An 18,505-nucleotide genomic window follows, 5' to 3' on the forward strand; every position below is an offset into this window, starting at 1 on the left:
GAAAATTTGGCGGATTTTTTTCTTTTCTTTTCTTTTTTTTTTAAATTTTTAAGTCTGGTTTTAATTTGGTTAATGTTGGTGATATTTAATGTTGGTATTTTAATGTATAGTTTTGATATTTTAACCACTGAATCACATAAAATTGCCAAAAATGGGGAAATGAATCTGTGTAAAACGTTTTTTTTGCTTCGGTTCGCAAGGAACTAGGGATGAAAATATTTTGTGTTTCCTTGCTTACTCCAAGGCGCTATTATCATTACAAAAAACTAATTCTAACATTATAATCATTAACAAAAAACTAAATTAATTACAAAAAACTAATTTGAATTTTAAAAAATAAAACCCCGAGTGCACAACCCCTGGACTCGAAGCAGTTTTGTACAAAATTTCAAGGTGCTATGGGGTCTCCTGGACGAACGTCCGCCACAGACTTCCTTCCAGAATTTCTTTGAAACCTTACTTATATTTACTATAAGGGGATTATCTAATTTTAGGTCACTTTCCAGGGCATAAATAATTATCTCGCAGGCTTCGAAACTTTAAAATGTTTTGTAAATATTCTCTTTTTTTTTTCTAAAAATCTCTAAAATTTAAGTCTTTTGCTAGAGTGGAAGACATTAACTCAGAGCTCTAAAAGTTTGCTCTGACATTAGTGATAGGAAGTCACAAATTATTCGCTCTAAGGCTAATTTTTCTGCGGATTTGAAATATTTTGGAAATTTTCTTTTTTTTTTTTTTTTTTTGATTTTTTTTCTAAAAATCTCTAAAATTCAAGCTATTGCCGGAGCGGAAGACATTCACTTAGAGTATTAAAAATTTTGCAGAATAATTAGTGTTAGGGAGTCACAAATTTTCTGCACTAAGGCTAAGTGCTCCGAAGAAATTCGATTTTTTCGGCCCACCCTAGTGTGTTGTGTGTACCCTTTTGAATACTATCGACACTGGAGGTAGGGGGTATTACGATGTCTCGGTTAAACATTTCAGAAATCTGGCAAGCCCATTCATATGAAAAGTATCAGACATGCGTGTGTAAAATAAAAATATTAATCAATTCTTACTTGCTTCATCGATGGAATCGAAACATATCTGAAAGTTAAATCGTGAGGCCAAATATTGGCATCTGCAAAAGCTGAATTAATTTAAAATCTCGGACGAAGCATAAAGTTATCCTGTGGTATACCGTGTCCCAAAATGAGCAGCTCTGTTCTATAATTGATATGAATAACAATGTAAACAAAGCACAAATTATCAAGATTTCTTGACACTTTGTGCTTTGTTTAAGTTTTTTTTTTTTTTTTTTGAATTATGTTTAGTGCAAATCATATTTAAAGCGTGTAGCTGCAAAAGTAGATATCCAGCTCCAATTTTTTTCCGCAAATGCATTTTTTCCCCCCAGCTTTTTATTGGAATACTTTAATAGACCAACAATTTAAAATTGTCAAAGAGTTTCAAAATGGTCCCTTAAAGAATTTAAATAAAACAGGAAAAAATTTTACTACTCATATCTTTTTGTAGTGACATATATATGAATTTTTTTTCCTTCTTTCTTTCGTTTTTTTTTTTTTTTTTTTTTTTTTTTGAGATCCCTATTTTTTTAGCCATTATTTCATTTAATCATTTTTCATTTTACTCTCTCGTACGTTGAGTTTTTGCTTTTAGTTGAATTTTGATTAACAGAGTCAGAAAAGAAAAGTTTTTCAAATAAAAAATTTTATTTGGTTAAGATACAATATTAACACAAATATGTGTCTGAAAATTTTCCAGAATAATACACTTTTGATTAAGAAATTGTTTTTGCAGTAACAATATTTATATTTTAAGTAATTTATTTCGATATGTTTTCGGCATAATATTACTCTTTCAACAAAATGGTGTAAAATGTTGCTTCAAGGTGATAAGTAATTAACAGCAATAAGAATTTTTTTTCGTTAAAGCAGCGTTCACTTTTTTCTGAAATGCTTCTCGCTTTATATTTTCCATAATTAATCAAAAGTATAACAAAAAGAAGTCAAACAATTAAAGACGTTCACAAACACCACATTGTAAGACGCAAAAAATTAGCTGTCTGTAATAAAAAGAATTAAGCGTAAGAACATTACCAAGTCATTGACTTTCAAAGATCTAAAAAAAAAAAAGAGTTGAAAATCTTGAAATCAACGATGAGTTGGTTTCGTTCCAAAATGTGTGACTTAATCCTTTCAGATTCGTGACGTAGCTCAATTCTTGGGACGTATCCAAACTGGCATTTGATTCTATGTAGTTTACGCTTCAGTTAAAAGTAGTATTTTGTTCGACACGAAGTACGACATTTTATTTTGAATGAAAGGCTGAAACTTCAACCATTTCTTCATTTCTGCATTTTAAACTATTCCTGAAAAAGACTACAAACGTATTTCTTGATTGCGAGAAACCTCCAGAAAAGTAAACTGCTGGACACAATTACTTCCGTGTCTGTACCTGATTATGAAACAAAATGACAGGACTAAAATTTTGGCCGGTATTCGATAGGGCACTCGGCTCAGAATAAAGTTCGAATTTTAAACTCTTTTGTAGACTATCGTCAGCTCCGTCAGTGCCATTACAGCTCAGAAGGCTGTATAGAAAGTTTTAATGCTTAATAAATTAGCTAGAGAGAGAAATGACCAAGAATGTTGGGGCTTCCCCTTCTACTCAAGGTAGAGAATGTGACTGCCGAGATGAAAGCCACGATTGTGGTCATTATATGCCGAGGGCTTTTCATTTGGCACCTTTATTGCCATCTCATTGCGAATCAAATTATTTCTGTTTAGTTAAATTTGAGAAAAGCTTCGTCGTTAAAAACCCACTTGGCTCAGAGTTAGAACGTTCAGCTTACCAAAAGGTCACGTAATTGTGGTCAGAAACACTTTTATGCTGACAGTCAACGTCAAAAAATAACCCTATTGCTCGATCTTGATGTTCTAGAGCAGCGGTTCCCAACCTTTTCCCCCTTGCGAACCCCTTCCAAACTCCGAAAGAAGTTGGAGAACCCCTTGGATGCTAGGCAATAAGTAACAAGCAAAAAAAAAATGCGCGCGCACATAAATACACATAGACAATAAAATTTGTGAGTTTATTTTTAGTTTGCTGCTGCTGCATAGTTTATAGCAAGAACGATAATATAATTGCAAAAGATAGAATTACAAATATTGCTACAAACTAAAATGATCGCTAAAAATGAATGTAAAACAAATTCACCAAAAAATAAACACAGTGACCATCTTGTGTTGAGCTTCAATGAACTTTGAAACAATTGTGAAACATAGAGACTCTAAGTTTGGGTTTTATTTGGGTAAAATTTTTCGACCCTAAAGTAAATTTATCTCTATTGTCACTAAATCAGAAGTTAAATAAAGAATGATCTTTAAAATACCTTTCAGGGAACTCTCATCAGATTAACTAGATGAACTTTTTTTCTTACAGTAAAATGAGAAAGATCTAGGTTTAAGTCTTCTTGAAAAGGACTACCGTAAAATGGTCCAACTATGGGCCACTTTTCGATGTTTTCAATGAAAATTCGGTGTATATCTTTGATTTAGAAATTTGAGGACATTAGCAATGGTAGCTATACATCTCGTCTTTCGAATGAAATATTTTTTAAAAAAATCTAAGCTGGGAAGAAAAGTAAGAGGAATTTTTTTCACGTGGCCCATAGTATACCCCTACTGGGTACAACTATGAGCCACCTCATTTTAACCTAGAAAACACAGTGAAAATTTGATCTGACCTTTTGTTGTCTGAGACTACATGTTGTCCTCTGCTTGAAACTGTATAAGGATTTTTTTAATTCCATTATTTACCTTTTTTTTTTTTTTTTCATTTTTTTAAAGACTTTATCATCACTTGTCGTTTTGAGTGATTAATAAAGCTCAACATGGTAAACGTAGAAAACGTTATTTGTCTAGGTTTTGACATAGAAACATTTGAAAACTAGAAAAATCTCACCAACTAAAGGCTAGGCACCTACACATAGGTCTCAGAAAATACGTAGGTCTGACAAATTTTAAACGAGATTTAAAAAAAAAAAATGAAAACTGAAATGCGAAATCACATTTCTTTTTCCAAATCTCATCAAAATAAATAATAATTTTAAAAATTATCTCAGTTTGTATTTGGTCCGGCGTTCAGTCAGCACCTTCTTCAAAAACTCCTAGTACGGGCTAATGAGTACGGGCGATAGGGCGACCCCCAAGCCTTCTTCTTTCTTCTCTTGCCATTATTTACAATAAATAACACAAAATATTACGAAAGCATCCCTACAGAGAATAGAATAAAGCTCTAAGTCACTAAAAACCGTGAAAAATAGGTGCCCCATTGTTGTACCCCAACATTCCCATTTTCGATAAATGTTGAGAGTTTGTGAAAACTACGAAACATTTTAAGTCAACAAGCGGCTTAATTCACAACTGACAAATTAGTAAAGTAAATATGAACTAACCAGATTTTGGAAAACAGTTTTAGTGGTCTGCCCAAAGGAAACTTTTGGCTCTTCCGCGATTGAGTCGAATCACACACTAAGAACGACTAAATTATCTGAAGCATACAAAAACAATGGCCATCTCTGATGAAGCGTCTTTAACTACCTAAATCGTTACACTACCTGGTGATTTTTTTTTTTCTGGAGCTCTTAAGTTCGAAAAATAGGCTTAGAACCGCTGTTCTAGACATATGCTACTGTATCGTCGCGAAGCTATTGACATTCAGTGATGACACTCGCTTCTTGGATATTTATCATAGTCATTCTTTTCTGAACACCATAGTGCTGGGTTTCCTAAACTGGGTGTCGCGGCACCCTGTTGTACTGCAGGAATAGGCGAAAGGTGACACGAAGCGTCCATGATTTCAATATAACTCGTATATATGCATATAATGCTGATAAACTAGGGTGTCGTGATACAATTTTAAATTTAAAAAGGGTTCCGCGATTCAAAAAAGTTTAGGAACGCCTGCCATAGTGGAATGTTGCCCTAAATTTCATATTTGACACCAACGCGCTAAATCTAATACATATTTCTTTCCTAAACCGAGGTTGTTAAAACTGGCAATCAATATGCCACGGACTAGATTTTACCTTAATCTGCAATGTCCAATATGACACGGACTAGATTTTACCTTAATCTGCAATGTCAATTGTCAGAAATGGCTAGGATGAACAAGAAAAATATGCCCCCACACGCTCCGGGGGCACGTAGTTTGTGATGTCTTTACAGCTACTTAGTATGGGGGAATGAAATCAATTCCTATCCTCTATTTGATGGTAAATATAGCGCCTTTGACAAATTCAATCATTTCAAGTTTCTTAAGTTTAGCTTATAAACTTAAATACAAAGTAAATTGTTAATTATTAACCTGACATTGGAGAAGAATGAAGGTAAAAAATCCCCTGAGATCGAACCAGGGCTCTTTGAGTTAATTCTCCAATGCTCTATTTACTGAAATACCTAGGCATTCAAAGATTCCTAGTTCAGTCACAGCCTAAAATGCTTTTTTCCCTCTTTTTTTCTTCCTTTTACAAAAAAGGAAGTATTGTATTCGCAAAAAAATTTCACTCAGAAATCGACCTTAATTTCCATTTTACTCACCCCCGAATGAATATTCAGTTTTTTTCCGACACGACCACACGTGGAAAAGTGTCTAAGAACGTATAGACACACGAAATGTCGCATAACTCAAGAACGGTAAGCCCTATAAAGTTGAAATTTGGTACGTAGACTTCTAGTGGGGTCTAGTTGTGCACCTCCTATTTTGGTTGCATTTGAGTGTTTCTAAAGAGGTCTTTTGCCCCTTTTGCGGGGGGGGGGGAGGAATCATTGTTAATTTTGATGTAAAAATTAAGTGGTGTTACAATTTGGCGGACACTTGGCGATACATCGCCAGTCTTTTGGTCACCAAGTTTTGTCGCCAACTTGGCGATAATTTCAATTTGGTCACTGTTGGTGATATTTAGAGAGTAAACTATTGAATCACATTAAAACTGCCAATAATGAGAAAATGACATTAAATTAGAGTAAAAGGAAGTCATGTGATGCACACATCAGCTCGTTTTGATGTAAACTCAAGTTGTGTTATAATTTGTCGGACACTAGGCGATATATCGTCAGTCTTTTGGTCGCCAAATTTTGTCGCCAACTTGGAGACAAATTTGGTGATTTTCTTTTCTTTTCTTTTTTTTTAAAGATTTGGTTGCAATTTGTCCACTGTTGATGATAATTAGAGAGTAAACAATTGAATCACAATAAAATTGCCAGTAATGGGGAAATGACATTAAATTGGAATAAAAGGAAGTCATGTGATGCACCACACATCAGCTCGTTTTTTTTTTTTTTTTTTTCAAACTTATTTAAAGTTTTATATTTTGCATCAATAACATCATGTTGATTTAAGTCTTTTCAGTTAGTTTAAAATTCGCGATATTTTCTAATTTGTCCAATATTTTCTAACTTCAGGTAACTTACTTTTAATTTCGATAGGAGCCGCTTGTAAAAACAGGAAACAGGAGTAGGGTCCTATCGCAATTCGTGATTGCGAAAAAGATAACTGAAGGGTTTGCGGCAACTAAGAGTTTTTGGTCGTTTGGTTCAACAAGGAGTTATCTAATGTTGATAGTTCTCAAGTTATTTGCTAGAATATGTTAGCTGCTTCATTCGCTTGAGGCAACATGGAGTTGACTCCAGGAGATTTCCCAATAATCAAAAAATGGAGTTAACTCTTTGTGGCTGCAAACCCTTCAATTTGAGCTTAAAAAGTCAAAATTCAAATTTATGCTAGGGGCTTAATTTTCATATCTTTTTTTTTTTATAATCGTGAAAAAATTAATATCAACCAGGCAAATTCTTCAATGTAGACAACTAGTTACAATCACAACTTTTAAATTACATCCTTCTAGGAGGCAACGGGGAAGAACCGCTGATGCTCTCCAAGTCAAGCCATCTAAATGTTATGACGGGTGATTCTGTTCTTTTACCTTGCTACGTAAGTAATATAGGTAAGTAAAACATTGCCTATCAGAGTAAAATAGTATGAGAACTAGATGGGAGAAAACTTAACATTGTGACGATTGAACGGTTTTGAATTTTGCTCCACTTTTTTACTTTACAGGCCTATAAGCGATTGTATAGTAGGGTGTATCACGAAAGACCTTTGTTGGAAATTCAAAAAATAAAAAGTTGTCACTATTATCACATATTTACCACAAAAAATATTTTTGAAACTGAAAAATATTTTGGTCTTCCAGAATGAGCTTCAAATTTCATGTTTTCGTCGTAAATTGTAGATTTTTGATTTTTCTTTTTTTTTTTCTTTTTGTATGTATGAATATAGACTAAATGCTGCTTTCAAATTTTAGAAATCTAAAGTTAAAAGGCATCTGACGTTAAAAAATTATTTATCTTTGTCATTAACTGTAAACATCTCCCAGAACCTAATTAAGACACCTAATTAATCTATCGAATATCCGTAACTTTCATTTTCTTTGATTGACGGTTTAAAATTTTTCGAGGCTACTTTTTTCATTAGTAAACTTCTAGAAACCATGCAAATAAACCCTGTCTTAATTTTAAATCAGTTTATTAGTCTCTTTTGGGGGTAGGGGGAGGATGCTTCGCGCTGGTTAGCTAGTACGTTTATATTTTAATTGTTTTAGTATTGACGATACTATGTTTTCCCCAGAGTCACTGCCTGGAGCTACATGAGCAAAATGTGCTGAACTTGGTTCTTCAACCGAAGATATGTTCTTCTTGTATGGTTTTCTGGATTCACCACGTACTTTTTCTTTGATTATAATTTCAACTTTTTAACTATCAAAATAGAAAGTAATTAATTGTGAGGTGATAGTTGAACTAATACTTTGACGATACTTCACCCTCTCACGAAAAACCTTCTATTTATTAACCACCAATGCCTGATTTTCTCTGGACAGAAAATTAAAATCCTGCAAAAGTGAACTTGCTAATTGAGTGAGTTGCTAAATGACTCTGATATTACATCTTTTCTTTATCTTTACTAATAATAAAGCTGAAAGTCTCTGTTTGTCAGGATCTCTGTCCGTCTGTCAGGATCTCTGTGACGCACATAGCGCTTAGACCGTTCGGCCGATTTTCATGAAATTTGGCACAAATTTAGTTTGTAGTATGGGGGTGTGCACCTTGAAGCGATTTTTCGAAAATTCGATGTGGTTCTTTTTCTATTCCAATTTTAAGAACAAAGTTATCATAAGATGGACGAGTAAATTACGAAATTATCATAACGTGGAACCGTAACATGCGCACAATCCAATTGGCGAGATACGAAATTATCATAACGTGGAACCGTAACATGAGTACAAGCCAATTGGCGAGAAAATTCACCATACATTATTTGTAAATATACAGGCGAACCAAAAGACCTTTTAATTTTTCTATTACGGGCAAAGCCGTGCGGGTACCACTAGTGTTCTTTAAAAGAATGACGGATTTATTGGTTACTACCAGTTCTACAACTTATTGTTACTGGAAGCCATTGTTTTGCTAAAATGCTAGAAATTTTCTTTCTATCTTTAAGTGAATTTTTTTTAGTAGTTAAATTACTTTCATCACTTGAATCCAGTTGCGTAGAGTAACTGCCTTTAACAATGAATTGATCTTTTTAAAGCAAGGGTCTTTATTGGTTGCTGACTTGTGTTTATCTCAGATTTTAAATGATGTTCTTTTTTTTTTTTTTAATTGTTGAACTTTCATTGGAGTTGAAAACAAACATTTCACTGAATCATTACACTTACATGAACAAATGTAGAGAAGACTATTAACGATGCCAGACCTGAAGTTATAAAGTGACGTTTTAAAGATTTTAACCTTTTTTCGTTACACACTAATGATTTTTAAAAAAAGTCATATTTCTCATGCAGCTTTAAAATCATAAAAACAATAGGCTTGTAAATGAAATGTAGAAATAAAAGTCATCTTCCAAATCTGTTCTGCAATGTTTGTATTGTAAAACAATAATCGAAATTATTTTGAGAGGAATGTAAATATTTTTATATTATGACTAATGTTCAAAAATGTGAGGCTTTCATAACGAATCTAAATGTTAAAATATTTCTTTTAATGAATTTTTTATTGATGGGTTCTACTTTAAATTGCTCATTATAGCACTTGGATACCTATTTTCGCTTTTTACATAGTTCATATTTTTGTAGAAAAAATCATCGTTTTGCCTAAAAACCGTGAAACTTTAAGTTCATTCCAGAAGACCTAAATCTTTTCCAATTTCAAAATTATTTTTTGTTTGAAATGTGTAATCATAGTGACAACTTTTTATCAATTTGAAATTTTGAATTTCAAAAAAAAAAGGTTTTCGTAATACAACCTGTTGTATATGGTAAGCAATCGGTTCCTAGCCCAGTAGCAAGCACAAAAGTGGTGCAATATGTGAATTAGTCAAAAGCATTCACTTGTCATAATTATACCCCGGTAATCACAAAAGCACCCCCTCCTACGGTAATGTCCTTTCATGAAAAATCCGCAGTCACAAAGGGATTTTCATTATTTATTTGAATGCAATTAGTTTGTATGAAGAATGTTAAAACTCTATTTTTAGTTTTCTCTCAATAACGCTGTAATACTTTACCAAAGTTTAGAAGCATTAACAAAAGAAAAACATCTAATCAAAATTATATGAAGCTAATGATAATTGTGACAATTTTTTTTAAATTAAGTATCGAACAAGTAGCTTTATGTTTCCCTACTTTTGATTGACAAACAACGTAAATGAAGCATTGCTAATTATTGAATGTTTTGCAATTTTCGTCTTTATTTCATTGTTTCTATCAATTTATTTTCAGCGCAAAGTTCGTTTCTTTTATTTTAATTTTAAAGTTTATCTTTCTTTTTTTTTCCTGACAACAGTCATATTTCGTATCACTCTCTTTGCTTTAGGTCGAAATGTTCGAATGTGGAAACACCTCCCCTCCACTATCCTCTTTTCCGGAAACATCGCAGTTTCGGGAGACCCCAAGCTGACATTGGTCAATGAATCCTCCCTGCATATTGAAAGGGTCACTCCTCATTATGCTGGAGACTACGTATGTCAGATCAGCAGGCATCCATTTGTCAATGTTGTGCATAAGATACAAGTGTTTGGTGAGTATGTAAGTGATACATTATAGGGGAATGACGTTTAGTATCGGACAGCGGGTAGTGTCGGACAAGGGCTGCTTCTTAATTCCGCCGCCAGGGGCAGCACATATTGGGTCAACATAGTGTGCCGTATTGGGGAAGAAAGCCACAGACGCCATATTGGTTCAAATCAACCGTTCGTTCTGGTGTGCAAAGCTAGTTGTTTGTTTGTTGAGAGAATTGCAGTGCACGAACTTAACTTCTGGGGCATATATTTACACATAGAGTAAGTTATATTGTTTCATTGTTATACCTTTAGACTGATAGTATATTAATCTAAGTATTATGAGCTATAAAAGTATCTAGCTTAAGTAATAGCCTAGTGGTGGTTAAACAACTGTAGCTTTACAGTCGGGTTGTATCGGACAAACCAATTTCGGGTTGTATCGGACAAAGTTACTGGCACCAAAATAAAATACTGACGGTGGTTTTCTTTGTCCAACAGGTTGAAATGTAAAAATCGCGACATAAATGAGATGAAACAAATATGAAAGAAGCCATTGAAAAAGTTGAACTTAATAAAATGAAATACATTAGATAATAAAATAAATTAAAGAAGCTAGTGAAAGGTATTTAGTTCCAAAAAGTACTTTGGGTGATAGGATCAAAGCTTTACGGAAAAACAAAAAAGTGGTAATGAAGCCTGTCTTAGGAAATCACAAAGTTTTCCGGAGAACATTCACGGAAAACACTAAAAGAAAGTTAAAGTATGATATGATGAGCCGCAGGAAAACAAAGAGCTGACTCACTGCATAATTTGTAATGAGACATTTGAAGAAGATTTTGGATCTAATGCCAAACGTGTAAGGGTTGGGCACATGAAAAATGTACTGAGCTACAACATGATAGTCTTTACTACACATGTGATTTGTTGTTCCAAAGTTTAAACTGAATTTGTTTCAGTTAGGCTTAAACCAACCATGGGCTATATTTTTCAACTTTTATAAAAATGTATTACTTATTTTCATTTTTATACTTGTATACTATTCTTGTATACTAACCAACTACTTTGTACGTTTCATTTTTTGTACATTAAAATGTTATTTCTGAACTATTTGTTTTTATTTCAACATTTTAATGTTTTGTCTGATACAACCCTCCAAAATTTAAAATTGGCCAAAAAATAGGGTTTGACAAAAATTCGTTTAAAAAATACGACTTCATGTTTTTTTAACCAAAATTTACAATTTATGTTAAGTAAATTAGTACAGCATAATTTAGTGTAAAAACTAATTCTTTACAAATAAAACAAAATGTGTTATGGTTAAAATGGCTCAGGTGTCCGATACTACCCGACCTTCCCCTACTGCGTCATATTGACCCGTCACTTTGAACAAAATTAGTCAGTACGACATAAAAAGTAATTTATATTGAATATGGAGTGTATAACAGAAAATTCGCTACATATTTTTCGATAAAAGTACACACATGAGTGGTCATTTTGCACATAGGGTTGCCCTGAACATAAATTTTCGGGAGGTCAGAAATTCTTTTTGGAAGATGACGAACGGGTATGCTCAATATATATTCAATGAAAAGGGACCAGGCAAAAACGTGCTGAATAACGATATTTTGGGGAGGTCACAGTGACCTCTCTTGATCTCCCATCGTGGCTCCCTGATTGCATAAACATGCTTTTTGGCAAAGTAAAGTGGGAAATTTTCCAATATTTTTTGCGCTACTTATTTATGTAAATACAAATAAAATAATAACTGCCGCAAGGGATATGCTTAGTGAGTCTAAACTCTTGGGCAAACCCTTTAGGGGTGTTAGAGGGAGAGATAGGAAGCAAGAATTAAGTGTACAGTCTTGAGCAAAGAAGAGACCGAGGGGACATGATTCAGTTGTAAATTTATTAAAATGAAAGATGTTATGGGGCTGAAGTTTAGCACTGAAAACAGGATAAGGGTTCATTGTTTTAAGCTATTTAAATCTCAGGCTAACATGGATATTAGGAAAAATTATTATTATTGCAGGGTAGTAGAACCTTGGAACAGCTTACCGGAAGAGGTGGTAATCAGTAAGGGAGTAGATAGTTTTAAGAGGGCCATTGATCTACACTGGAGATTGTAAATTGACTAGGAACAATCTAACTGGGCCCAGAGCCTGTTGCTGGTCGTCACTTTTGTAACTGTATAAGAATCATTAAAAACATGTGGTCGTAAACGTAATGCTAACGCTCTCCACATACACAAAGCCCGAAGCAGATGGATGCAAAACATCTCACATTTATTACACAAAAGCTTACGTTCGACGAGCACGACCGGTAGCAATCGGTTGGTTAATCACGTGACATCAATGACGTCAGCGGCTACTAACCGCCTATTCACGAACCAATGCTTCATCGAACGCTTTTGGTTGATCACCGGTTACTTGCACAGACATGACGCAGACGAATAACACGCAGGTGAAAAATACATATAACGGGTCAAAAATGTCACGTGGTTCCATCAACTAATCAACCAGCTAGAGTTGCGGTCGACCGGTAGATCAACCGATGAGGCTCATAAAACGACATCGGAAGCAACCAGTTAAACCGGTAGCTCTCAAGAACGCTGCGGTTAGCACCGGTTACTCACTGGTCAACCGGTGAGGTTCGTTGAACGCAAGCAAAGACGATTTTACACAACATTTTAAGAAAAGTTTAAAGCGGTCGATGAAATTTGCGGTCTGCAACTGTAATACATGCGTCGCAGTGATAAAACACTCTCTGTCGCAAGAACAAAGCTTTTCAAATTTTCATCGATCGCGGCACCTTTGTTGCGATTCGTGTATTAGAGCTACTACAGGCCGTAACTTTAAATAATTTCTCTAAACATTTTTTAAAAACTAAAATCATGTGTAAAATCGTCTTTGCGTACTAAATTTGTCTTGTTTTGCATCCATCAGTTTCTGACTTTGCATGCCTTAGAATTCAAGGGTGCGTAATATCGTAGTCCCGGTAGCAGAATCTTTTTTAGCAGTCTGCGACGTGCTTAAAAAACTGAAGAATAATCTGAAGGTAGACCAGCATTCGGTTAGTCGTAACACTTATTATAAATCCTCCCCTGAAAATAAAATGCTAAATTCAAATCCTACAAGTGAAACATAGGCTAAAAATTTCCAAATTAAAAGGGAGTACAGGAGTACGGGTATCTGCCGGAGCAAATGCTATTGACCTCTCAACCACGGAGACTGCTTCATAGATTTTAGCATGTTTTTCGTTTTTATATTTTCTTTCTGATTCAATTTGAACTGTATTTTTTTACTTTATTTTTTACAGTTTCGTGCAGAAAGCTATAATTAACTGTTTCTGCTACCGGGATCATGATTCGGCCATTAATTCTTCTTTGGTAGAATCTGTTAAACTTAACAATACATTGTAAGTAGTAATTTGACAGAAATTAATATTAAAGAAAAGTGTATATACCAAGAAAATCAATTCGATTAAAGAAGCTAGTTGATTATGAATCGTTTCATCAACTTGTAAGAAATTTAATAAATGAGAGAAACTCTCTATATTAATAACTTTCTATACTAAATATACTATTTATTACTTTCTATAGTAAAATTTAATCTAAGCTGCATCATGGCTTTAAGAACGAAACAGCTACTGCTTTGAAATTCGAAAAGGAAGTTTCTGAATACTTTAATAAGGCTTATACTGAATGAAGCTGTTATTTTTTAAATTACGTGATGTTTTATTATCTAATAAATACGATATATTCAGCAAATTACCACCCAATAGCCAGGGCTTTAAGCACGAAACTGCAGTACTCGGCTGGAAATGACTGAGCTGGCGGTGTATTTCATGCTTCAGCCCTGGCTATTGTTTTTTTTTTTTTTTTTTTTTTTTTGATAATTTACTGAATATACCATGCTTTGCCTTCAATCCTCGAGTTGAACCGAACCATTGCTTCGGTCACTCGTCTTGTCTGCGCTAATTCTATATTAGCTACCAGTTTGTTTGGCACTCTTGGCTTCCTTAAGAGGTTTTCCGTTTCCAGCTCAGTCGCTTTCCTATGCCGGGCTGATGAGTGCTAATAAGCACGAAACTGCAGTCCTCGGCTGGAAATGACTGAGTTGGCGGTGTATTTTATGTAATAAATACGATGCCTAGTTCAAGTGGAAGGAGGGGGCTGAATGAACCCAATTAAAGCAGTCCTCATGGGGAAATATTTTATGAGCTATGGTTAAACATTTTGAAATGTGAGTATTTATGGAATTATTTTGCTGTTTTTTTTTTTCCCCGTCAGTACCACCTTCAGTAGTCCCGGACCCCGATCATGGAGAGGTGATCATCAAAAAAGGAGAGTCTGTGACTTTAAAATGCAAGACAAGTGGAATTCCTAAACCCCAAGTTTCATGGACGCATGGTGTTGGAGATTCGAAGGTAGTCTTTCCACTTCCTGTTGTCCATGACCAAACAATTCTCAGAGAATGCATGCATTCAGGGCCTGATTACCGCACATGCGAACTAGACCAGGGACTGGGGCCCCATCTTCCTAAGGGGCCCCTATTTAAAAAAAATATATGCACAGCAGGCTTTTTCCACAAATATACGGACTAATGAAGCTGAAAAATACCCTGAAAAAGGAATTGTTTGGTTAATGGCTATTTTTTCCTTTTGAATATATGTCTGTCAGAAGGAGGGGGGAGGAGGGGTAGAGCAATATACTTCTCCTTATTTAATTGTGCTATAAAAGTATTAATTTTGAAATGGATATTAAACCAGCTGATGGGTGCGTCACATGACTTCCTTTTAACTCCAATTGAATGTCATTTCCCCATTACTGTCAATTTTAATGTGATTCAATAGTTTACTTTCTAAATATCACCAACAGTGGCCAAATTTAAACAGATTTTTTAAAAAAAATCGCCAAATTTGTCGCCGAATTGCCGACAAAACTAGGTGACCAAAAAACTGGCGCTATATCGCCAAATGTGCGACAAATTATAACATCACTTGAATTTAATCAAAATTAACGATTATTTCGCCCCAAAAAGGGGCAAAAGACCCCTTTAGAAACATCCGAATGCAACCAAAAGGGGAGGTGCACAACTAGACCCCACTAGGAGTCTAATGTACCAAATTTCAAGTTTCTAGGACATGCCATTCTTGAGTTATGCAATATACATACGCACATATATCCGCACATACATACATACGTACATACTGACGTCATGAGAAAATTCGTTGTAGTTAACTTGGGAATCGTCATTACGGATCTTTCACGTGTCTATACGTTCTTAGGCACTTATCCACGTCTGGTCGGGTCTAAAAAAAAAAAAACTCAATATTCATTCGGGGGTGAGTAAAATGGAAATTAAAATCGATTTGAGTGAAAAAAATTTCGCGAATACAATGCTTCCTTTTTTGTAAAATTAAGTAAAAAGCAGTGGCGGGTGCTAGGCGTATGCAATCAGTGCAACTGCACTGGGCCTCAAGCCCCTATTATAAGGACCCCGCAAGGGCTAGCACCAACACTGGGGAAAATTTCACCATTATTCTGCGTTGACTTAAAGTGGTAATGTAGAGAGGGGGCACCAAATTATTGAGGGCTTTGCGTTGGAAAATACTCAAACTGAATTTTAAGTAGGTAAAACGCCTGGAAAGTAGAAGAATGATTATCGCTGAAGAAACGCATACATAAATTATCAATATTATACAATGGTTAACATTATCATGCATCACAGTTATGAGAAACGATTTTAAATGTACACCAGTACCCTCCCCCCCCCCCCACGCACACAAACTCACGTCTTTTCCTCATGACTCTACTACAGCATTGATGGTATATTGGTTACAAAGAAACCCCGTTTAAATAATTGAATTTCCTGCGTATTTGTGTATGCATAACAGCTTAGAAGCGAATTGTCCTTTTTAGAAGGTTCTTCATTAGTACAAAAAGCGTTTAGGTTTTTGAGTTTAAAAAAATTAATTAAAACTTGAAAAATAAACTTTTTTTCCGTGACGTGTATGATTTCAACAATAAGTATTTCGCTCCATCAAGAATTTAGTTTCACTCCTTCCAAAGCTACTTATTCGCTTAACTACCGTGTAAAACCTTGATACATCGCTAATTTTCTGGTTTTTTTTTTTTTTTTCATTAATTTAATTTAGTAGCTCCATTGAGGGAAGCTCTAATGTATACCTCCCAGTCTAGGAATTATGCCTCATCAACTAAGAAGGGGTTATAATAAGGACTGCCATTGGTGTTTCTTTTTTTTTTCCCAAGATCTTGGGAGAAAACCCAAGCTCTGACATTCCTGGCTACAATTAAATAAAATTTTGAAAGAAATCCTCTGGCGGTGCCGAATATTAAATAGAACTGAATGTGCTAGAATTATAAAGTGTACCCAGAGGCGTAACTAAAAGAAGAATCAACAAATACTTCTAGTTCAGTTGACACGATGATGATTATATCAAGATTTGATCAAAAACTAAATTCAATAGCCTATAGTGAAATTCTATGCTGTGGGAAGGGGGAAAATCATTGGATTAATGCATTATTAAATAAGTTGTTTCTTATGAAAGAGTCTATTTCATCCCAACTAGTTCTTATCTTACTGCGATATTATAAAGTTTTTTTATATATAGACAGAGTATTGCTTTATCCCTCAAATTCTTATGTAGTTGTTCTCATCTGGTAGAATTTGAGGATATCTTTCTGAGATTGCTGTTGTCATTTTTTTTTTTCAAAAGTAGTCTACGAAAATGAATTTTGATAATGCAGCAACGATTCCTGTTGTTGCAAAATTTAAATAAAATTGATTAATTAATAGAGGATAAAACAAACCCAACAGCAACCTAAACCTTTTGACACATCCAAATGTGATACTTAATGGTCACATTTTAGCTTATTTATTTTACGGAGTGTTATTCTTTTCATTTTAATGTAACTTTTAATCTTATTTCTGTACCTCAGACGTACTTTCTGACGTAAGTTAAAAATTTGCGATTTTCTATTTATTAGTGCATCGTATGTAGAATCTTATTCCACATAGAGTCATGTGAACGAAATTATATGTTTAAATAAATCACAATTACTTACCAGTGTTAAAAGAGCGCGCGTCCCATCTTTTACATATGCGCCAGACAAAAGTTTTTCTTCTCTCCTCTAAAGTTACTCTTATGTGACTTACGTTGTTCTGACTCTGAGGTACAGATTTAACGGATTGCTTTGTTAGAAATTTAGGCATTAAATTTTAAATTTCAACAATTTCAACAATTTTGGTAAAGTTTGACAAGCAAATAAAGACATTGTTTGTGACCAGTTTGGCGAAATTTTGGTTTGGCCAGAGAGGACTCGCTCGAGTTTCTTGTACGTTGAGTTTTTTGCACTGACTCTCCAATCTAGCCTTGCAATAGCTATCTGCTATATTTTCTTGAGAATTAGTGCTTTATTTACGTTGGTTTTTTCTTTCACTTCAATCATACTTTGGCATAAAGCGTATTTGATCATTTTCAAAAAGTGTTTTAATGAATTGTTATATCTGGTCACATCAGTTTTCATTATTACAAAATACAAGTATGGGAGTATGGTTAAAGAATCGATATATTTTAAATTATTTACAGTCAATGAAGGATGGTCATAATGTTTATAACAGCATCGACAGAGTATACGAGCAATATTTTATGTTATGACTACAACCAGTATTGCAGTCAGAAAAAAATGTTTCGGAGTACACATCTTTTAAATGAGTATTGACAAATCTTCGTTAGTCCCAAGAAGCTTAGTTTATATTTCTTGCCTCACCTTTAATTCAAAAAGTTGACATTAACTTCTTTAGAAGGTGGTTTCAAACTGATTATAATTTTAAGCTATTTTTCAATTAATAAGCCTAATATTTCGGGGAGTGGTGTCCCCTTGCGTCAAAACTGCATCACTAACTATAACCTTTAAGAGCGAGACTTTATTCACGCTCTATAGAGGGTGCCCACTAAAATCCATTCTTACTCCAATAATTTCTGAACGGCAAAAGCTATTGCCATATAAAAGTTGGGTCTAAATACGGTAAAGGTGCCATGCGCTACACAATGACGGCGCTTACAGCGCCATCTGGTAGCAAACTTTCGAGTTACAGTTATTATCTGAAAAACTATAAGAGGTACGGGGAAAAAATGAACTCCAAAGTTGTTCATCATTATCGTTTTAGACATCTTTCATGAAACAAAGTCAAAAATAGTGGACGGAAAGGGACTATTTGTTTGTTAGCGTTGAGCAAAATTACACTTGTCGGAAATGGACCCCCTTTATATGTCATGCCCAAAATATTGTATTTCAACGCAAATGCTCATGTGACACGGGACTACAATTCCCGCTGCACATTGTACAATAATGCGGGTGATACGC

The 18,505-nt window shown here is 34.4% G+C and overlaps 1 protein-coding gene across 1 annotated transcript in view; it reads left to right on the top strand.

The window, feature by feature from the left end:
- Positions 1-6,908: 6,908 nt before the first annotated feature.
- The window catches only part of LOC129222394 (MAM domain-containing glycosylphosphatidylinositol anchor protein 1-like), a gene marked incomplete in the record, with an annotated part of 34,801 nt that continues 23,204 nt past the window's right edge, over positions 6,909-18,505 (top strand). The window contains 3 exon segments of the mRNA XM_054856896.1: positions 6,909-7,003; positions 9,930-10,133; positions 14,405-14,541. Of these exon segments, the coding sequence (XP_054712871.1) occupies positions 6,928-7,003; positions 9,930-10,133; positions 14,405-14,541 (417 nt within the window).

The sequence above is a fragment of the Uloborus diversus genome, chromosome 5 (assembly GCF_026930045.1).
Source record: "Uloborus diversus isolate 005 chromosome 5, Udiv.v.3.1, whole genome shotgun sequence".
NCBI lineage: Eukaryota > Metazoa > Arthropoda > Arachnida > Araneae > Uloboridae > Uloborus > Uloborus diversus.